Consider the following 22771-nt stretch of genomic DNA (forward strand, 5'->3'; position numbering starts at 1 on the left):
GCGGCCTCCAAAAAAGAAAGATGCGAAACATTTTTTTTGAAATTTGGCGTTAGCCTATTGTAAGATTATTGGCACTAACATAGTACAAGCCGGTGCCGTATCGGAGCTGAGCAGTTTTAAGATGGATTTCGTATGCATGAGAGTAGGTGTGAAAAGGGTTTCTGAAACAAGGCTCAACATTTTTTGTTTTATTATAGACCATGTGACCTGTGACGTCATGCCGACAGGCAATCGCCTGGCAACCCAAACATTTAAACATTTCGCATATGTTACTTGGCCCACCCGGTTTATGTCAACGCTTTTAAACTATTCATATTTCAAGAGATATACATGCAGTGCAGATGAGAACAGGTTGCCGAAAGTGGGCATCCCTTGACCACAATTTGTACACAAATGTCACATGGTCTGAACTCTGAGCTTAAATTTATCATTTGAACAGGTTATCTGACACTTTACGATTTCAAAACAGGGTGTGCAGAATACATCCAAGACTCCTGTTTAAACAAGACAGTGTTTAATTGATCAATTCACAGTTTTATGATGTCATGGCAAAGTCAGCAAGTAGTAAGAGTAAGTTTACGGTTGTATCATGTGATGAGGAATCTCTTTTGTAATTTTGTGAGGTTCTGAAAAAAAACTATAAAAACAGGCATGCAACTTTTCCTCGGATCCGCTGATTTCCTCATTTTTAACTTCTCATGAATGCCATTACAAATTGAAAAACACTGTACAAAATCTTGTGTGGTTTTGAATTTCCTTTTTTTTTTCTAAATTCCCAGTTGCATGCCTGTAAAAAAATAAAAAAATTTCATGTCTCATTGTAAAATTGCAATCTTGAACAAAGATGACAAAATGTGGCACCACCAACATAGGGCTGGATAGCTCAGTTGGTAGAGCTCTGAAGCGGTAATCCGGAGGTTGCAGGTTCAAACCCCCTTTAGTGAATTTCTTTGTTCAACTTTAAAAAATATTTATTCTGATTAAGCTGTCTTTATCGTAACACAGGAATGTTGTGGATATAAGAAGAACCCCCTAAAGACCGCTGTCTGCTACGTCGTTGCTGTACTCTCCTTGGGATTTCTCTTCCTCGTCTTCTACTGGAAAGAAGACTGGCGGCTTAAGTGCATGTGTGCACCTTGTCATCTGAAAGAGGCAGATTTTGTCCTCATCAAGGTACAACCAAGAAATCTGTAAAAAAAAAAAATGTAAAATCTGTTGCTATATTTTTATTATGAAATTTTTACTCATGAAAAATGGTGTCTAAGGCATTTTGAGATTTCCCAAATGTGTAAGTGCTTTCTAATAAAGTTTCAAAGGTTATATGGACTGGAGAAACTGTCAAAAGAACGTTTTTATTGTATTTATCAACCAAATCCAACAGGGAGATCATGACGCAAAAAAATCAACATGTGTCAGTTTGTGTACATCTGATACAGTAGCCATTTTGGGCTTGTCTGTATGTGTTTCTAGCAGTAAATAAAGCCATCAAATTAAGAACCAAAGCTGCCAATATCAAACTGGTGGGTCTAATTAATACACATACAGTACATGTCAATTCACTTAATCAATGGTAGCACCTGTGTTTAAAGCAACAGTGGTCGGCCAACCATCGTTGGAAATTGATTCAAAAAGTCAACTTTTCTTGAAAATGACAGCACACCAGGTGCCATGATTTCACAGGATGTTCGAGACTTTTATTCACTTACAGTCAAGTAAGGGATTTCATATTAATTAGGTGGTTTTGTTTTTTGATGTTTGCAAATGTTGTAGCACCAATTGCACAAACACCACAAAAATTACACAAAAATTGCAAAGTAGCCAGGACGATGACAAGAGCAGGCTAGTCAAAACGTTGAGTCCAAAGACATGTTCTTAAAGCAGGACTGTTCTTATCAGAACAAAAGCTACTTAGCGAAGTTGATAATAAGCAGGACAAGTTCTTTTCAGAACTAAATATCTTCTGAACAGTAGTTATTACCACATGGTTTTACTGAAGCGAAACAATATCCAGGATTAGTTGTCGCATTTATATAATCTACTTTTTATTTGATTTCATCAAACTACTATCTATCCCCTTAAAGGGAATGTACATCATTGGCATTTGCTGTAATTTTCAGAAATGAACTATTTGAGGGGTTAGTATAATAGATCAAATATTGTTACACTGACATGTTTGAAGTTTTGTGTTCGAAAATGCTGGAAAAACCAAGAAAACCAAAAATGTTCAAGTAGTCTGGTTCCTTGACTCCACTAAAGATAAAATGGATCAATTTATAGATGCCGGAAAATTGTAAGGTAAGGGAACCAGTGTGGCTGGCCTGCACCCGTTCATGAACATGTAACCAATAGCAAACAAAATTTGGACTGAAAAAAGTGTAAAGTTGGAGCAGTAGTTGAAAAATAGTTAGGTTTTTCCAACGGTGATCGGCCGACCACCGTTGGAAATGTATACAAAAATACCATTTTCTTGAAAATGACTTCACACCAGGTGCCATAATTTTACAGGATGCTTTAGACTGTCATTTACCAACATCCTAGTAAGGTATTTCGTAAAAACTTGGTAGTTTTATTTTTCGATGTTTGCAAATGTTGTATATTCCCTTTAAATTGTGTTAAGAGGCAAACATGGTTCACTCTGGACAATATGGCTCCTGTACTGCACTTACTCACATTTGATTATCTGACTTTCATGTTGTACAAATTCCAGACTTTACACACAGGTCAGTTTTCAGTCAAACTTGTTGAGTTCCAATCTTTGTTTAACAGGACATTTACCGGCGATATCATGTTTGTGACATTCGACGGAACCTTGTCAAAGATAACGAGTAAGTTCACTGATAAGACACAGTAAAGCAATGCTACCAAGCTCAGATGACTTTGTTATTGACTTAACGACTGTGCAATGAAATACTTGAATTATGACAAGCCAGATTTTGTAAGTTTTTTTTCAAATCAATTTTTACAAGATGTTTTGGTTCCGTGTACTGTAACATTCAAGGGTAGATGTGTTGATGAAAATTTGGTGACATAATTTATTACAATAAGATTATTGTTATCTTAGCAATATTCATATTATTTTTTTTATTTAGTGGCTGCAGTCGTGAAATGCTTCGCACCATTCTTAAGAAGGATGTCGTTGATGCAGACGGAAATCTGAGATTTTTCAAATTTCAAAAGATTTTCTTTATCTTGGATCTTGCTCTGCATGAGATATTTCGTCTCAGGTAAATGACAAAAAATTAATTAATATGAGAATAATTCAACTGACAAGATGTTGGTGTATCCTACGTGTTATTTAACACAATTAATGTTTGCAGTCGTAAGTTTTTTCAACTAAATCATTCACAATGTGCTATCGTTACTTAAGTGATGATTTACAGAGTTTATGCACACCACCAGTTTCGATAATTATTTGATTCCTGCAAACACGCTTGCTTCCCAGTTTTGAAACTATAAAAGTAAATCCCCAAACAGTTCATGCAGGAAAAGATTGAAATTGAACTTTGTTTTAAAAAAATGAAGTAATTTTTCTTTCAACCACTAGGGGACTTGAGAGTAACACGCCATGCAATGCTTTCCTGAAACAATATGCTGGTGGATTGTCAGAATCTCAATCCGAACAAAGGTAAAACCCTCTCTTTTATGAAATGTAAATTGATATTTTGTACTTTGCATATCCTGAAAAAAAAAAACCACCAAAACCTTGTAACTTACTAAGTGGAGAATGGAATTTGATGCTTTTTTTCATGAGGTTAAGTTGCAAATACCATAAGATATAGTTCCAGGAATAAAGCCAAAAAACAAATTAAAACTGAAGACTTTTTTAAAGAAACGTTGTTTAATTAGACTTAATTAGTGTCTCACAGTGGAGCTGTAGGGCAGAGGAAATGTCCACACATGCCCACAAAGCTCCCAGTGGAACTAACTTTCGTTTTCTTTTTTGTCACATAGACAAGTGATTTATGGCAAGAATGACATCTATGTTCGAGTGCGTTCCATCCCAGTATTACTTGTTCAAGAGGTATGTAATATTCTCATAACGCGACTCGTTCCTCTCGTGTGTAATATTATGAACACTCTTCATCTTTCACAAGAGCTTACTTGATTTGGCCAGACTGTAACTTGCCATCTGCTCCAATTGTTTTTGACCCCTGACACCCATTTCAGACTTGCGTTCTAGAGTCTTGCTAAACCATTTTTTTTGGAACTACTCAGATTGACTCAAATAGATTTTGGATTCAGATATTCAACCTTTGTGTATTAATTTTCTATATTCAGAAATACCTAATTGTTTACCCATTGCTACTGGTCGAGAGCCTGTCATGTGGCCTGTCTTAAATGGTTGAAAAAACACCGGCTGGCTGGTCTTAAACAGTTTTCCAGTGTCACGTAAAATTTTAACTCCTATGAAATCCAGTCCCTTTTAGCCGTTGAACGTTCTTAATCCTCGGTTAGGCATGCGCAATACTACCAGTGAGTCCATATTTCATAGTCCTAAATTCACACTGCACTGGTAAGCTGTGCTCTGCACCACATAGCGCAGTGCATGCAACGCGCACTCTAATCTCCATATAAGGAGTTGGTTACGAGAGGCACAGGCCATAACATAGCTACCGGTAGAGGGGTGTTTTAAAAAAACAGGAAGTAAACCTGTTGAACAAAATCATTGGAAAATATTGTTTTTTTACTTGTTTTGACTGTTTGAAGGATTGACTTCGGTCATTAATCCGGTCTTAAGATAGTATTTTAAACCGAACACATTTATTCCGTTATTCTCGAGTCATTCTCAACGACTGCAATAGTTGATATTTCGGCGAAATTGCTCCTGTTTCAAACATTGAACTTAAATTCATGTACTCAATTCAAATCTTCACAATAAATTAGTTCAATGCACCTCTGAAATGACAATTGGAAATGTGTTAATCTTTCCAGTGCTGACGCTGGCATGCTTGCCAATTCAAAATCAATCTAGGTCTTAAAATCTAAATCTGTGAAATGATTTCTTTTTCTTTTGGGTGTTTATACCCAGGGATAACTTTGGAAGACAAAAAGCCCCCGAAATCTTTGTGTTTTCTCTGCAGGTGTTGAATCCGTTCTACATCTTTCAAATCTTCAGCATTGCTGTCTGGTTAGCTGATGAGTATATCTACTATTCAGCATGTATTCTCATCATGTCGGCTATATCTATTGCTATATCTCTGTATACGACTAGAAAGGTAGGTGTGTGATGCTGGTGCTCGTTATTACGAGGTTCAGATTGTAAATTAGAGTTTCTCAAGAAATACTTGATGAAGATGAAACTTTGTCCTTCAGCATTTTATCTTTCAGCTTTTATCCTTCAGCATGTAAACTGTCAAATTGCAGCAATTTAAAGCCTTTTTAAATTGCTTCGGAAATAAAACTGAGATGTACCGTTTATCAATCAACTGCAAAAAAAAAAAGAATGTCAAGGACGAAAATGCAAATTAAAATATGAAGCATTTAGAAAGGTTTTTGTATCTGTCCAGTTTTTAGATGTTTCCTGGAAATGGGTAGTGATGTTCTTCATGAAAATTCCTGTTTCATTTTGTCATCAAAGTGTCAATTTTTGTTTTTAATAACAGCAAAATTTGACACTACGCAGCATGGTGCAGTCAGATACTGTGGTTAAAGTCTTGCGTCCTAACAACAGTAAGTACAGTTGAACATATTCTTAAAAACTATGGAGCTCATAAGAAGATGAATAAAACATTGGTTTCCTATCAAAATCACCTATGCTTTTGACAATACTGATCAACTGGTTATTGACTGATACACGTAAACCAACATTTATTGACAAAAATTGCATAACATAATGAGAAAAAAAACTGTTGCAGGTGATAGAGAGGAATTGATTTTTTTTTTCTCTTGATTTTCAGAGGCCGTTGAGGTATCTGAGAAGGTCTTAGTTCCTGGGGATGTCATCATTATTCCTCATCATGGCTGCATGATGACATGTGATGCTGTCCTCATCAGTGGAAACTGCATCGTCAATGAGAGCTCACTCACAGGTACAAAGACATTGCACTTCTTTAATGCTAAAAAAAAATGTGGCATTTGTGTTCTTGGGCAAGACACTTTACTACAATAAGCAGGCATGGTAGTTCCTCTGGTTATAAAATTTCTATTGGGGAGGATAAGGCCCAGCCAGCATTGATGCTCCTTGAAACTTGTTATTACACAGACAGTGTCATTTGTGTTCTTGGGCAAGACACTTTACTACAATAAGCAGGCATGGTAGTTCCTCTGGTAATAAGATTTCTATTGGGGAGGATAAGGCCCAGCCAGCATTGATGCTCCTTGAAACTTGTTACTACACCGGTGTCATTTGTGTTCTTGGGCAAGACACTTTACCGCAATATCCAGGCATGATTCTCCTTTTATTTTGTATTTCCTCCCCTTTCAGCATTCTCTACTGTGGACATGACACTTTTGGGGGTCTGCAGGACACTGAAATCATTGTTGGCCCACTGGTCTGGGGTAATAATAGTTTAATGACTTCTAGTAAACACAGGTGATTGAATTATGTCTTGTTAATTTGTAACCAGGGGAGAGTGTACCAGTGACAAAGACCCCCCTTCCACATCAAGGGGACTGCATGACTGAATACTGTCCCATTGAACACAAACGCCACAGTTTATTCTGTGGTACAAAGGTGATACAGACCAGACAAGGGGACACGGATGAAGTCAGAGCGGTGGTTGTACAGACAGGTAATATCTTGGCTTTTTGTTGCTTCAGTCTCTGACATAATTCATATAGCTTGGAGCAAATTCTGACGAGGCCCATTAGTCGACTAATTGTTTATTTGTAACGCGACTTACACCTGCCCACTAATGGCAACATGCGAACGCCTCCAGTCAAACGCTGGTCAAAGTGTCATCACAAAACTCCTTGATCCTGGTTTCCTGCCGTGCATAATTATGGTGCGGGCGGCTTTTGGTAACCAGCGATGGAAACATAAGTGCCTTGTGGTACGATTGTAGTCAGCTAGGGTAGTCCAACCATCCTTCTTCGAGCGAAGTTAGTTGAACTACAGGGTGAGTAAAAAAAAACCGAAACCCAAATGTCGGGACTGTTGTTTTATTGAAGTTCTAGTTTGCATGTTGACTTTCAAAATCTAGGATATGAAAGCCCAAATCATAAGCTTTCTTTTAGTATAAGAATCATTCCAATCACTCATGTACTTTTTAAGTTATGGAATTTTAAACACAACCACCGTTTTACGGTTCTGTCCACGGATCACAAAAAAAGGTGTGTGTTCTTTCAGCAAAACAAAAACAATTCACACACATCCCTATGTGATTTGTTTTCCTTTTGCTGAAAGAACACTGAATTTTGTTGTAATCCGTGGACAGATCCTTAAAACAGCGGTTCTATTTAAAATTTCGTAACTTGAAAAGTACATGAGTGATTGGAATGATTCTTGTACTAAAAGAAAGCTTATGAATTGTGCTTTCATATCCTAGATTTTAAAAATGCTACATGCAGAACTTCCATAAAACAATGGTCCCAACATTTGGGTTTCGGTTTTTTTTACTCACCCTGTATGGTTGACGATGGTTCACGCCCGAAATTGCTCTAGGGTGAAATAAGTTGGACATTCTCATTTTTAAACCATACACCGCTTGCACAGGGCGCCCTCACTGATTGCAGGTGTTGTTATTTATATTCAGGGGCAGTGTCTATACTCATGCAAATCACGGAGGAACAAATACCTGTCCTCTATCATGGCACTGTATGCACAGGGTCTATTTTATGTCGAAATAAAAATAGACGTGTTCAGCCAAATTTTGTACAGTATGTACATGTTCTACATATAACCCCCGAGGACCGACACACAAAGGGACAACAACAGATCCTTTCAGTCCTCGGAAGTTGGGTCTTTTGTTGGAAACGGTCCTCTGCAGTAAGTTTGTGTGCTTAGTCTATGGGAGACTGTTATATTACAGGGACAAAGGGAAACACAAAGCATTGTCCTCGAGAGTATAGTAAAACACGACTGTATTTGCATTCTCGTTAGGTGAAGGAATTTGACACTGCAAGTGACAAATTTGTATTTCCTCTGACTGCTCGTTTTTTCTCTCTTTTTGGCTTTTCTCTGTCATTTTGAATTCAGGTTTTTCCACAGCGAAAGGATCTCTAGTTCAGGCTATCATGTACCCTAAACCCATGGAGTTCAGACTGTATCGAGACGCCCTGCGCTTCGTTGGTCTGCTGGCTGTTATTGGTGAGGTTGCATTGTTATAGCCATGTCTGTTCCAAAACTCAGTAAATATGATACTTCTTGCAATGATGTCATGCACTCGTATGACACTGTGAGTATTAACTGAAGTTTATTTGAATTGGGAAATATCTCCATTCAATTCAATTCAATTTAATTATTCAATCTATTTTTAATTTGCAGCATTCGTTGGACTTGTTTACGCCATCATCATGATGACTCTAAAAGGAGTAAGTCTTTTTTTCTTTCTTTTTTCTTTTTTTCCAAGAACTGTAAGGTTACAGTTGGAAACAGATCAAGTTTTCAATGACGATTGTAAAGTGAAAATGTTTTGTTAATAAGCCAACGTGGTTGGTATCAATCTTCTGACTTCGGTTAAAAAAATTATGACAGAATTTGCTTAATAAAGAATTTGTGCTCATATATTTTGAGTGAACAATAAAAAAGCAGTAATTCTGGCTTTTTATGCAGTAAGGTTAAACCTTTTTGAACTTCTGTCACTGTTGCACCAAACATTTACATTGTGTGATTTTGCCTACAATCATTGGATCAATTCATCATGCATTTATTTTCAATTTCATTCCTTGTGGGCAGTCCTTTTGGTCTTTGTCACTGGTACACTCTCCCCTGGTAACCAATTAACAAGTCATAATTCAATCACCTGTGTTTACAAGAAGTCATTAAACTATTATTACCCCAGACCAGTGGGCCAACAATGATTTCAGTGTCCTGCAGACCCCCAAAAGTGTCAACCCAGAACAGACTGGACAAACGGCCTTAAAACCGACATGATGATACACTGATCGTTATATTTTTCTCATTTGTTTGCTGTCATATTTTTGGACTTGCACATAAAAGAGTAAGTTATCCCATATTTTCTTAAATTTGAGCCATGTGTGCATGTGTGCATGATGTTATTGGTCGCACTAGCATTGAATAGGAGCACACATGAATGCGTACTCCTTTGAAACTCATTTCTGTCTTGTAATTACATGTGCACACTGGATTAGAATAACATGGTTTATTTTGGTGTACTGTGTGTGGTTGTGTATTTGGCATGTGTATGATTTGTTCATCAGTTTGCTCAGTTTGTTTTGATTCACCCCCCATTATTGCCTGAACAGATATGTCAGTTGTACCAAAATCTGCTATATTATAAAGGTATATAGGATCATTTGCATTTATCCTAAAAGTAAGCTACCAAATTATTATCCAAAAGCGTACTTGGATTAATTGTACTGGTCACCACCTCGTGAAATTATCCCGTCTTGCTTGCTGTCTGGAAGAAATATAATATCAATAATATCATCAGTCAATGGATAGATTTTTTGAAATATTGAGTGCATTCAAGTAGCTCACATGGATCGACTCGGGTAAAGGTAGATGGGTTAGCCACGACAGCTGACCTAATCGAATGCTCAACCGCGGGCCATCACGATCCTCACGTGATGTCCATAGCCGTGGCCGTAGCCACTGACAAAACGCCTGTTTTGGGCTGGATCTTACTTTGAGATTTACTGCTTTTCAGTCGATTGCAAAACTCAAAAAAGTTGGGCTGGAATTATAGTCTCTAAAGTCACAATGAACTCAATAAATAAGTACCTTTAGACTTCAAATAAAGTTGATTTTTTTGGTCCACTTGAGATTTCCGCTGTCCGGCGGCTATATTTGTCAGTTTCTTGGAATGAACAACGCATGCATGTGACGTATTTCCACCACTGACTCTGCTCCGCGAGCAGGGTCTGTGGTGGCTGACCAGGGTGAGCCCCGAGAATGACATCAGAGCTAATCAAACGGCACGGGGCTAACCCTAGTTGATCCAGGTGAGCTACTCAAAACCCACCCAAGAGTGCTATAACCGAAATTATGTTTTGTGATCGAAAGGTTAAGCATTCCCCCCCCCCCAAGTTTTAACAAAAAGTGTAATATTCACTGAGCTCTGCCACCCTCAACAGGTTAGGTTTTGAACCTTCCTCTTTGGATTTCAAGTGCTAATATTGGAAACGAACAAAAAGCATGTAAATCAAATTAGGTTTTGGAAAAAAGTTGGAAAAAATCACTCGGGTGGGACTTGAATCCACAGGAGGTCGTGGGTTCGAGTCCCACCCGAGTGATTTTTTCCAACTTTCACTCGGGAGGTAACACACTGAGTATACAGTGTTTAATCGTCGGTGAAGGGCAAAACCTTATTTGATTTATATCACCCAGACGCAAAATTTCATCTTATAATAAAAAGCATGTAGAGCAAATGATTCTATATGCCTTTAAGTTTCGCTGATTTTAGTTTAAAGGGAATATACAACATTTGCAAACATCGAAAAATAAAACTACCAAGTTTTTGCGAAATACCTTAATAGGACGTTGGTAAATGACAGTCTAAAGCATCCTGTAAAATTATGGCACCTGGTATACTGTCATTTTCAAGAAAAGTGGTATTTTTGTATCAATTTCCAACGCTGATCGGCCGATCAGCGTTGGAAACAACTGGCTTTTTTTCAAATACTGGCCCCAATTGACTATTGCACTTGTTTGCAATCGATTACAAACCTATGAACGGGTACGAGCCAGCTAGACTGGTTCCCTGACCTTACAATTCCCCAATGTATGTAAACTGCTCTGTTTCTTCTTATATGGAGTCAGGGAACCAGACTACAGGTAAATGATCGTTTTTCTTGGTTTTTATAGCATTTTCGAACCCAAAACCTCCAAAAAGTCAGTGTAACTATATTTGCTTTATATTTCCAATCCCCCAATTCCATCCATTTCTGAAAATTACAGCAAAAGCAAATGATGTATATTCCCTTTAATAGCAGGTGTTTCCCTCGAAAGCTTGCCTTGCATGCTTGTCTGCACTTCCCCCATATACTATCTTTGTTTGACATGCAGGGTCACTTGGCAATCAACTCAGATACAACTCTTGATTCATCGTCATTTTGATTCCCGTTGTAGGCGACAGTTTCACGGATCATTATCCGAGCCTTAGACATTGTCACCATTGCCGTACCCCCGGCCCTACCGGCAGCCCTGACGATTGGTATGGTCTACGCACAGATACGACTCAAAGCACAGCAGATATTCTGCATCAGTCCGCAGAGAATCAACCTGAGTGGAACCATTGATATATTCTGCTTTGATAAGGTTAGGAGTAGAATAATGGAGTCATTCTATAAGTTTGGGGTCCACTTTTTCAAAACACTTAAAAAAGGATTTTTGGTTTAACTGTTAAGTTCCTGAATTTTTTTTTTTTTTTTTTGCTTTTTAATTTTTAGACTGGTACTCTGACAGAAGAGGGCCTGGATTTACTGGGAGTCCAAATGGCTGAGAATGGAAGGTGCCAATTCAATTTTAAAAATAAATTGAATTTATAAAATTGAGATTTTTGTTTTTGCTTGAAAATTGAGCGTGGAGCAGACCACCATACTTATTGAAAGTGAAAGTGTCCGTTTGTTGACGGTAATATGTACCATCATATATATTATTTTAGGCCTGGTCACATATTTTTGGTTATTATCTTTGTTGTTTCTGAAAATACTGAAATACCGCTACCCAAAAAGTAAAAAAAAAATATTCCTCAAATTTTGTGTGAAATCGTAGTACCACTTCATATGGCATATGCTACATGCATTCTTAATTGTGTCGACCACTTTTCAGATTTCTTCCGATGACTACATCAGTGTCCAGCCTTCCTATTGGTCCATTTACATCTACCATGGCAACATGCCACTCATTGGCTGTCGTCAACGACGAGTTGTCAGGTGACCCCATCGACCTGAAGATGTTCCAGGCCACAGACTGGGTACAATATCAGTTTGATGTTTAATTCATGTACTTCAGATTTTATCCGTTGTCACTTGTGTAGACCGGATGCATGAAACGACTTTAAGTCAGTCACAGCAGCTTATAGCCATTCTAAATCATCGAGTAGAATTTTGTGCGCTCCTAGACCAGCTTAATTGAGTCTAGCTCATCTTGTTATCTGAAGTTTAAAGCTTTAAAAAACTTGTTTGATGATATTTTTGTCAGACCTTCAAGGAACCGGACAGAACTTCAGGAGAAAAGTTCATCAAAGTAGAGCCGCCTAAGGACGTTATACAGATGGGTGATTCGTACAAAGAAAAGGTAACTTCTGACTTTATCTGCTTACATCAATCATTCATCATACTTTTGATGGGTTTCATGATCACAAGTTGTTCATGTTAAAAATAATGCCAATTACAATATAAATTGTCTTGTTTATCAGTTAAGCTGATCAAATTTATATTTAAATATTACAAACTCTCACTATGATTTGATGTAAATCTATTCCTTTTTTCTTCTTCAGACATTTCTGTTTAATGCAACTAATGAAATCCCCCCCCCCAAAAAAAACCCTAGTTTCTCAGCAAGTTTTCCATTTGTTTTGGCTGGGTTTTGTTTCTTGTTGCCAGGGTGATTACGGTATCTCTGTGTTACATCTGTTTCCGTTTTCCTCTGCCCTGCAACGGATGAGTGTCATTGCACAGACCGAGGGCGATGATCGCGTGGTTGCCTATGTCAAGGGCTCACCAGAGATTATCTCGTCGTTATCAAAACCAGAAACGGGTAAGAATGTCAAAAAGAACATATACTGAACTTTTGTGAAATTATTCCACAGTTAAATATTGCCAGTATTAGAATATCAATCTCAAAATCCTGGGTTTCCTTTATTTGAGTGCCTTTGAAGCAATCTGATTACGTTTTTTTTTTTTTTCGCAGTTCCTGATAATTTTCAGCAGGTACTCAGTAACTACACCCAAGATGGCCTCCGGGTCTTAGCTTTGGCCTGGAAACCTATCCAATATGAAGGAACACTGGATAATTTGAAGAATATGCAAAGGTATTTAGAAGTTTTAAGGCTTGTACGTACTTCAAGCAAAAGCGAGAGCACAGTAAATTTCATGACGTCAATAATTGAAGTTTCTTTGTTTTGCTGTTACCTTAACGACTTCGCTTCGCGTTGAAATTAGCATGAAGTTTGAACTGGCCTGCAGTAGCAAACTGCAATCCATTTTTGTATGGTAATCGTTGAAAATTGCGTTGTATTATTGTGATATGAATCAAGGAAAATCAATTGCTAGAGTTAAAATCAAATACTTCAGACAGAAGTTGTAATTATTACAGTTTGGCAATGAGGGGCTTCATACAACTACAAATTAGATAGATTTTGTGTGTTGTATTGACTTTTTAAGTATGGGAATACATGTGCTTGGCCAGTCTTAAACAAGTATGTTTAGAACTGGCTAGGAGCCTATGCTGATGATGGCCTCAGCCAAAGACTCAAAAAGTCAAAAAGTTATAACAATTAGGTCAAAAATTCACAAAATTCCAAAGATTTTGTGCGAGAGTTTGACTTCTTGCTTTGTGAAACACCCCTCTGGTCATGTCTATGGTATGTGCCTTGCGCGCATAGTACCAAAAATTGCCTTATATGGAAATTGGTGCATACTGTGCAATGTGGCGCAGAAAGCAGCGGTGTTTTACTGGCAGTTTAAACCACCCACTTCTCGGGCTCTCAACCAATAGGGATTGATAAACTGTCTCAGGTATTTATGGACATCAAATAATTTTGTTAAAGCTTAGGAATTGCTTATGCAGAAAAAGCACAAAATAAATTCAGTAATGTGTCAAAAAGCTTCTCAAGGAGAAAAAAGTCCCGGTGTTGGAATTGAGAGGTCACTGTCTGATGGGCTTAATTGTTCTACAGGAAGAATGTGGAGGAGGAGTTGGAATTCTTGGGTCTGATGATCTTGGAGAATAAACTGAAACCAGAGACCAGACCTGTCATTGAAGAGTTGAATCGAGCCAACATACGAACAATCATGATCACAGGTAAAAGTCACAGCAAATCTTGTCACACCATCCATGCCAGACATTGTGTCACATTTAACCTGTTTAAATATCAACCCTGATCTTAAAGGTTTGTAGCTAGAATTTTTGCTTTTGTATGCCTGTTTTTGTGGGAAGTACAAAATTGCACAAAATCTTAAAAAAGGTGCAAACCTGTTTAAGTTTCGATCAGCTCAGTTGACAATGTTAATTTTGAAAAAAAAACAGAGCAAACATGCCAAGTTTTTTTGAGGCTCGCAACTGGATTCCATTTTCGATATTTGAGAAAAAGTCTGTTAGTAGGCACACTTTTTAATTAAAAGGACCTTTAATTAAAACGACCTTCCTTGGTTGTCTTCTTCTATTTCAGGCCTAATAATTTCACAGGGTATTTGGTAGCATCCCTATTTTTGCTTTTCATATTTGCACAGTTTGCCTAATCTCAAAATGTTTGAGCTTGTTGACTTTATAATTTGTCTGTTTCCCAGGCGATAATTTACTAACTGCCATGAACGTCGCCTGTAAGTCGGGCATGTGTGGTCCGGACGATACGGTCATCCATATCCAAGCAGAGACACCTGAATGCTGCGACGATTCAACACCGATACTGACTTACAAGGCAGTTGACAAGGATCATACACCCACTGGCGATCAAATCGAGACCAAGAATTATTTCAAGAACAACGAAAAAGAGGCTCTGGAAATGAAGGTCAGAAATTAAAACTTTTGTGACTTGTGGAATCGGCTGAAGACAAAACTGTCCTGATTTCCAATTTTGTAAATACTTTCAAGGGTGCATAGTTTACCTGGATAGTGATTAAATTTACAAAATGTATCTGTTTAAACCATTTTAATTGGTTCCTTCCTCATTCAGTCATAATAAAGTACCCATTTCTGGTAATAATGCCTTTCTTCCAAAACTTTGTCAAAACTTCTTGCAATGAGCTAACAAAAAAAATGAACACTTCAAGTTGAAAACTGTGTGTTTTAATTGCCTTTTCCTACCCTTGTGTTACTTTGCTGTCAATTGTTTCCAGACAATCAAAGATGAAGTCAGTCCGATGTTAGTCAATAAGCCCCTAGCAGCCTGCAGGACCCACTATGCTATCGATGGAGCTACCTATGATGCCATCCAGCAACATCATCAAGATCAACTGCAAAATGTAAGGCACTAATAATAGTAATAATAACACTATTTATAGCGTGCATTTTCACAAGTATCCAATCGCGACTAAGAACAACTCCAGATAACAAGTTACAGATTATGTGGAGAGAACAGATCAGTTTTCAGTCTGCCCTTAAAGTTGTCAAGAGAACTGATGTTGCGGATGTTGTGTGATAAGGAATTCCAACACCGACAATTATTACTTGAATTGTAACTACGCCCATTGCCCAATGAGGAACGTAGACCATTGATGACTGCTAATTGGATTGGCATTTGGAGAGCTTCCTTTCAGGTGTACCCCAAGACTCTTAATTTAAGGCGTGGTGCCTATTGCCCATTAATTCTTTGACTTCTCATCTTCACTGTTCCTTGTTGATTCCAGGTCATCGTCAAGGGAACGATCTTTGCTCGCTTCTCGCCCAATCAGAAGATGTCTTTGGTAGAGGAGTTGCAGCATCTGGATTACTTCGTTGGGATGTGTGGAGACGGAGCTAACGATTGCGGAGCGCTGAAGACCGCTCATGCTGGTATCTCGCTGTCGGAGGCTGAGGCATCCGTTGCCTCACCGTTCACGTCTAAGATCCCGAACATCTCATGTGTGCCGATTCTTATCAGGTAAGGAAGGTCGAGGGTGTGGTCATTGGAGGGTGTGGTCAGTGATGTGGTCATTGGAGGTTGTGGTCATTGGGGGTGTGGTTATTGGAAGGTGTGGTTATTGGAGGGTGTGGTCATTGGTGGGTGTGGTCATTGATGGGTGCGGTCATTGGAGGGTATGGTTATTGGAGGGTATGGTTGCTGGAGGGTGTGGTCATTGGAGGGTATGGTTATTGGAGGGTGTGGTCATTGGAGGGTGTGGTCATTGGAGGGTGTGGTCAACGATGGGTATGATTAGTAGTGGGTGTGGTGAGGTCATTGGAGGATGTTATAATTGGAAGGTGTAGTAAGTTTGTAATATGGATGTGGCTAGTGGAGGATTTGGTCAGTGGAAGGGTGTAGTAATTGAAGGGTTTGGTCATCGGAGGGTGTGGTCATTGGAGGGTGTGGTCATTGGAGGGCGTGGTCAGTCTTTGGTCAAGCCCTTGTGTATAAAGTTTTTATCATCTCAAGATATCAAAGTTAACTAGCCCTGAATTGACAAAACTCAAATACTACAATTTTCCCCACCAATTACAATCAGGAATTCCCTCCATACCAGCACGTGCTTATGAGATACTGTCTGAGCTACTTCATTCTACTTTGCCTCAATTTTGTTTTTCTCCGTTCACGGAGGGGCGAGCAGCTCTAGTGACATCATTTGAGATGTTCAAATTCCTCGCCATGTACGGCTTGATTCAATTCATGTCAGTCATGATCCTGTACTCAGTAAGTTTTAAGCCAGTTTGAGGGACCTCAACAGGTGGTTCAAGATTTCATGAATTAACCCCGACATTCGTCTTTGTTTATTCCCCTCAAATGACGTTCTTACAGCCCGCCCTCAATTGTTAAAAAACACAAGGCTATTGTCTGCATTTACTTATCAGGAATGGGAGGGCGGCACTGGCGACATCGTTTGCTTTGTTCAAATATCTCGCTGTCTACAGCATGACCATGTTTGTTACTGTCGCCATTCTCTACTCAGTAAGTTTCAATAGTCGGCTTGTCTTGATGACGAGTTATCGCTTGTGAATTTGTTTAGTTCATCGTGTGCCGCCTGCATTTCATGTTTGCTTCCACGCTGTCCACTAAATGCTTCATAGTAAAAGACAACTTCTATTCATATGGATTCCAAGCATACCTTTACTCAAAATTCATAAATATCTAATGACAGTTTACCCATTCCAGTTGGCCGGGGGCCCGTCACATTGCATGGGTGGTTTTAAATGGCTGATAAATCACCGGCTGGTAAGACCACCACTACATCAGTGAGTCATGATGAGGCAAGATACAAGTGTGCAGGCCTACAGTGAGCTCAATACATTTAGTTTCACTGTGTAAATTGCATTTTCACAAGCGTCATAAAAGTGAATCTCGTGTTTTTCCATGTAGCCTGGTTTTCATTTTGCAACTTCTCCACAAATGACATTCAAAAGCTTTCTTTTTCATTGTCTGAAGTTATAAGTAATTTGTAAAGTTGGTTACGGGTACCCGATCCCATAATCTGGAACCGGTTCCTGACATCAGTGGTCAGTACTCGGGTACCCGGTTCCGATGCACAGCCCTTATTATATGTTTGTACATTTTTGATGGCCCATCCGTCTGTTTGGTTAATGCTGTTGACTGCTGATGAAAAAAACAAAATGTTCCTGGTCCACTAGAGTAGCGTTGTAACCCACTCCTGTCTGCTTCACATTCAGGAAGTAATGGGTTCGAATCCCGCCAAGGTAGCCAATCTCTGAAACCCCTCCTGCACTGCTCTCAAGTACTGGTTGTATTTTTGCATTTATCCCCAAAGTTACCTACCAAATTATTATTATTACTTGGATAAAAGATTGTACTGGTACTAAAGATCCCGTGAACTCATTCCGTCTGGCTTGCATGCTGTCATGTGGAAGGAATCTATAGAAATGTAGGTGATTTCAAACGATCAATCAAATGTGACCAATATTTCGGATGTACAGATCGAGTGCTAAAGACGAAATTGTGTTTCGTGATCAAAAGTCTGTGCATGGTTTTTAACTTTTTTTTTGTCAAAAAGTATAACATTCACTGAGCTGAGCTTCAACAGGTTAGGTTTTGAACATTTTTCTTTGGATTTTGAGTGGTGTTATTATTGGAAATGAACAAAATGCATGAAAAGCAAATTTATTATCCTGTATGCCTTTAAATGATGTAGTCTTCTTTCAAGGTTTAAAGTGGCTCCAAATCTTTATTCCTTTTCAGATTACATCCACGCTGAGCGATCTACAGTTCAATTACATAGACTTGGGATTGTGTACTTTAACTATACTATTGGGTAAGTTTGGAATAAATCCTTAGTATTCAATCTTAAAGGTACGATGGTAAATACCTAGAAACATACCTCCAATTTAATGAACAAAACCTAGCTCATAATGACAATAGGAATGGTTCCAATTACCCTGTGAAATTTAATTCCTCCTCAAATCGTATTGAAGGTGGTTTGAAAAAGTGTGCCCGCTGGCTCACTTTTTAAAAGCTGCACTAGCTTCCTTTGAATGAACTTTCAAGACTCCAATAAATTCAACACCAAATGATATTCTCACATTTGTCGTCATAGCAGTGAGTTGTCATGAAGCCCACACATGCTTCTTTTGAATAAACCTCTAACACTTCAGCAACCTCTCCCTTGTCTGCAGTACACAATACAGTCGACTCTCGTTAATACAAACACTGTTGATACAAATTCTGATATAACAAACATATTGGCTAGGTCAGGCTGACTTTGTATTAACGAGAGTTGACTGTATTTCTTGTTTTCTTTGGGGTGCTTTTAAAATGGGTGTCTTCATGAAGCCTAGGACAAAATATCCTTGGAGATTTCCTTGAATAAACTCAGGACCATATGCCCCTTCCTTTGATTCCTGCTTTAACATATTTCTCACTGTTTTTGTGTGTTTGGTGTCCTTGCAGTGAGTCGTGGTGAAGCGTATGAGAAGATCTCCGTCAAGCGACCGTTTACTAAACTCATGACATCGCCGGTACTCTTCTCCCTGGTCTCTCAGATTATTGTTGTCACCTTGATCCAGACGGCCACGTTCTTGGTGCTCCAAGCAATGCCATGGTAAGATCCAGTGAAATGTTCACCTTTTCTGCTGATATTCATCATCCCTATCGAAGTTTCCGTTCCCATTTTAAAATGAATGACAAAACTCTGGAGTTATTTCAATATAACCAATTAACACCTGTGATTAAATACATTGTAATTAAATAAGGGAATAAATGTGTGCTTGGTGGGTTTTAAACACTATGTTTAAGACCGCTTCAGTCTGGATGCTGATAATTACCCAAGCCAAAGGTGAGGGTCATTATCAGCATCTAGACTCCAACCAGTCGTAAACAGAGTATCTATTCCCATTCATATATACCTTTTTCGGTAAAAAAAAAAGCGCAAAAACGTTTCGGTCCAAAAGTGAAAACAAGTCAAAAATTATAAATTTCCAACAATTTTGTTCAACAATTTTACTTCATTTTTTTCCAAAACAAGTGTGTTTAAATTGTCCGCATCCAGACCCCTAACAGGTTTGAAACGTGCTTGTTTAAAATCGGCCAAGCACATATTTATTCCCTTTATAAAAGTAAAATCGGTTCGGGGTGGTGAAGTAGGCTGACTTATGTGCCTGTTCTATTCTAAGTGCAATTATTTTTTTTCATACATGTATTTTGGTACTAATCAATTGATACTTTTGGTGTCGTGAAACCTTTGGATACACTAGCGCTGTACAATAGAATTTCTGTCTGAAGTTTTGGTATAGTAATGAACAATCTTGAAAGGGAGAAAGGTTGAGTACTGTTTTCAATTGGCAGGTATGTTCCCCTGGTCCCCATCCCAGATGGGAGGAACCGAGAATGTCAGGAGACGACGTCTCTATTCCTAATCTCCTGCTTTCAGTATATCATAATGGCAGTGGTGTACACTCCAAAACCACCGTTCCGTCAACCGATCTACAAACTACGTGAGTATAGACGACAGATCTGAGTTTGGACATTGGAAGATTAGAACCTGCCATTGTATGACTGCATATACTTGGACCACTTAAAAAATACGGCCATCTTTGGGGACACATGCTAATTTGCAGGGGCACCACATGACCAAGATGGCAGTGCATGTGAACTAAACGGCGGAACCAAAATCAAATTATTACTATTATTATTCTTCAGGGGTTCATTCGCGTCAGCTGTAAAATTTGATTGAACACTAAGGGAAAAGGGACCAGTAGACAATAGTATGAATCAGCATCATTCCTTCTTCTCTGAATACCCCCACCTTGCCAATAACCTCACCTTTTTGGGAGGCCATGCCCCCAGAATCCACTGGTGCGCAGGGAAATGATTGACACACACACTTGACGTAACCACGTTTGTTTATGGTTTACAGGCATGCAGCTTTTCCTCGGATCTGCTGATTTCCTCGTTTTTTTACTTCTCATGACTGACATTACAAATTGAGAAATACTGTACAAAGTCTTGTGTGGTTTGGAGTTTCCTCTTTTTTTTTCTAAATTCCCAGTTGCATGCCTGGGTTTAAATCAAAGATTTTCTATTGTTTTTCTTGCTTTTTCCTTTGTTAATACTTTAACTTTTTTGCAACAGCTCTCATTGGTTTTGTACACGTTTTCTAATCGAGGTCGTCCTCGATTTGGTTCCTGTCCTCGATTCATCGATGATGTTGCATGTGTGTGTCCTCGATTTACACCATAAACACGCACACTTGCAATGGACACACAGAAAAGCCTGGTTCAAACTTCATTCAGATTTTCGAGTGAAATTAAGGCAGTGGAAAATTTTGCAATGAAACTGCAACTTGTTATTAGCAATATTAGAATGTTGGTTTTTAATCTTAAAGGGAAAATACAACATTTGCAAACATCAAAAAATAAAACTACCAAATCATTTTGAAATACCTTGCTGGACTGTTAGTGAATGACAGTGTAAAGCATCCTGTAAAATCATGGCACCTGGTATACTGTCATTTTCAAGAAAAGTGGTATTTTTGTATCAATTTCCAACGCTGATCGGCCAATCAGCGTTGGAAAAAACTGGCTTTTTTTTCAAATACTGGCCCCAGTTGACCATCGCACTTGTTTGCAATCGATTACACACCTATGCACGGGTACAAGCCAGCTAGACTGGTTCCCTGACCTTACAATTCCCCAATATATGTAAACTGCTCTGTCTCTTCTTAAATGGAGTCAGGGAACCAGACTACAGGAAAATGATTGTTTTTCTTGGTTTTTATAGCATTTTCGAACCCAAAACCTCAAAAAAGTCAGTGTAACTATATTTGCTATATATTTCCAACCCCCCAATTCCATCCATTTCTGAAAATTACAGCAAAAGCAAATGATGTATATTCCCTTTAAGATTGTGTTTGTTTTTTTGGTTTTCTTGTACAGGTTTATATTCAGCCTATTTGATTATCACGTTTGTTGGTACGACGTTGCTGCTCTATGTGCCAACAGCGCATACTGTGAGAGTCATGGAGGTTTGTATAGAAAAAGAATTCTAGCTTACAAATTGAAAAAAGTTAAAGTTGCAAAGTCCAAAAGACAAAATTCATTGATGGAAGACTTGCTCTGCTATGGACCAATCCAATCACAAGATCACTGTGCACTCAGGAAGGCCCCCCTCAATGGCAACAGCATTGTGCTAGCTATTGTTCAGATAATCTTTCATGGAGCAGTTGCTTTGTACAATAGCTTACACAATGAATCCTCCATTGATGGGGGCCTCGTGAATGTACAATGTCGTTAGTGGGCTTGGATTGGCCTATACTTCATGTTAAATAAATATTTGTGTGTTTACTCAATGATATTCATCCCCCCCCCCCCCCCCCCAAAAAAAAAAAAAAAGATGAAAAAACTAAAATGCCCGAGACAGCTTTGCTCCCCAGTCAAAAAAAAATGAAAATAGACAAAAATTGGACTTTCACATCTCATTACAGATGGTAGTTCTGCCTGATTACGTCTTTAAGACCTGCATCCTTGCTCTTGCTTTTCTCAACTTTGCCTTCTCTTGCGTCATTGAGGTAAGACAATGATACTAACCTCGTGCTCAAATTTTCCTGTTATTATTTGTTGGAGTAGCAACCAATGATCCTGAGAACCAAACCATTGAACTCGCCTTCACTATCTGAGCATATCGCAAGCTTATCAGTTCAAATAGATTCTGATTCATTCATCAACTCCATTGAGAATTGATTCCAAGTTTACCCATCCGAGGAAAAAAGCTGTGCGGGAAAACCTCAGTAATATCACTAAGGAACTGTATTGCTTTAATCACAAATGCAAGGTCAACCCTATACCGCCCTGAATCCTTCAAAATCCTCTTTGCCAAAGTGGAGGAATTTGGAGAATTGAGGTTACATGGCAAAAGTGCTTTACAGATTTTGTATAGTATGATGCACTTTGTCAAGGTCTTATGGGCCGGACCTTGTGTTGTTTTTGCTCAGCCATGCATAAATATAGGCCTGGATTATGCTTGAAATCCTCCGTACTGCTGCAGGATTCCACTGGCCAAGCCTCAACATATTGACAGTCACTGCCGCAGGATTTTCAGGATTCAGGCAGTGGTCACCCCTCCACGGACCATATTCAAGAAATAATGGAGGAATTTGCAGGATTGAGGCTACATCCTAGCAAAAATGCCTAGGGAGTAAGGGTTAAAGATTGTAATTCCTCTCTTATAATTGATCATTTACCACATAAATTTGGCAATGAAGTTCCTGGAGTCAGGGAACAGGAATTAATTCTACTGGGAATTGATTCCTCAAAAAAATTGGAATTACAATTCCTATTCCAGATTTCCTGTATTCAGATTTTTATATGCCCATATTTTTGTCTTTTTTTTCAACAAAATTACTTCTC

At 38.6% G+C, this 22771-nt stretch overlaps 1 protein-coding gene across 8 annotated transcripts in view; it reads left to right on the forward strand.

Moving 5' to 3' along the window:
- The window catches only part of LOC119745303 (probable cation-transporting ATPase 13A3), a 37462-nt gene that overhangs the window by 12523 nt on the left and 2168 nt on the right, over positions 1 to 22771 (forward strand). For 4 of the 8 annotated variants that reach the window (XM_038221569.1, XM_038221572.1, XM_038221571.1 and 1 more), the window contains 27 exons: positions 1006 to 1173; positions 2767 to 2825; positions 3090 to 3224; positions 3545 to 3625; positions 3952 to 4021; positions 5082 to 5216; positions 5604 to 5670; positions 5898 to 6029; positions 6567 to 6731; positions 8138 to 8248; positions 8426 to 8472; positions 11192 to 11380; positions 11512 to 11573; positions 11894 to 12038; positions 12266 to 12361; positions 12670 to 12823; positions 12977 to 13097; positions 13965 to 14089; positions 14575 to 14795; positions 15124 to 15249; positions 15634 to 15866; positions 16517 to 16613; positions 18111 to 18183; positions 18819 to 18969; positions 19713 to 19861; positions 21302 to 21390; positions 21850 to 21933. In XM_038221569.1, coding sequence (XP_038077497.1) covers positions 1006 to 1173; positions 2767 to 2825; positions 3090 to 3224; positions 3545 to 3625; positions 3952 to 4021; positions 5082 to 5216; positions 5604 to 5670; positions 5898 to 6029; positions 6567 to 6731; positions 8138 to 8248; positions 8426 to 8472; positions 11192 to 11380; positions 11512 to 11573; positions 11894 to 12038; positions 12266 to 12361; positions 12670 to 12823; positions 12977 to 13097; positions 13965 to 14089; positions 14575 to 14795; positions 15124 to 15249; positions 15634 to 15866; positions 16517 to 16613; positions 18111 to 18183; positions 18819 to 18969; positions 19713 to 19861; positions 21302 to 21390; positions 21850 to 21933 — 3285 coding nt within the window. Of the gene's footprint in view, positions 1 to 1005; positions 1174 to 2766; positions 2826 to 3089; positions 3225 to 3544; positions 3626 to 3951; positions 4022 to 5081; positions 5217 to 5603; positions 5671 to 5897; positions 6030 to 6566; positions 6732 to 8137; positions 8249 to 8425; positions 8473 to 11191; positions 11381 to 11511; positions 11574 to 11893; positions 12039 to 12265; positions 12362 to 12669; positions 12824 to 12976; positions 13098 to 13964; positions 14090 to 14574; positions 14796 to 15123; positions 15250 to 15633; positions 15867 to 16516; positions 16614 to 16771; positions 16869 to 17058; positions 17320 to 18110; positions 18184 to 18818; positions 18970 to 19712; positions 19862 to 21301; positions 21391 to 21849; positions 21934 to 22409; positions 22452 to 22771 lie in introns of those variants that run through there. The other 4 variants (XM_038221574.1, XM_038221573.1, XM_038221576.1 and 1 more) reach the window with 4 other exon arrangements.

This window comes from Patiria miniata, unplaced genomic scaffold (genome assembly GCF_015706575.1).
Source record: "Patiria miniata isolate m_02_andy unplaced genomic scaffold, ASM1570657v1 HiC_scaffold_7, whole genome shotgun sequence".
Lineage (NCBI taxonomy): Eukaryota > Metazoa > Echinodermata > Asteroidea > Valvatida > Asterinidae > Patiria > Patiria miniata.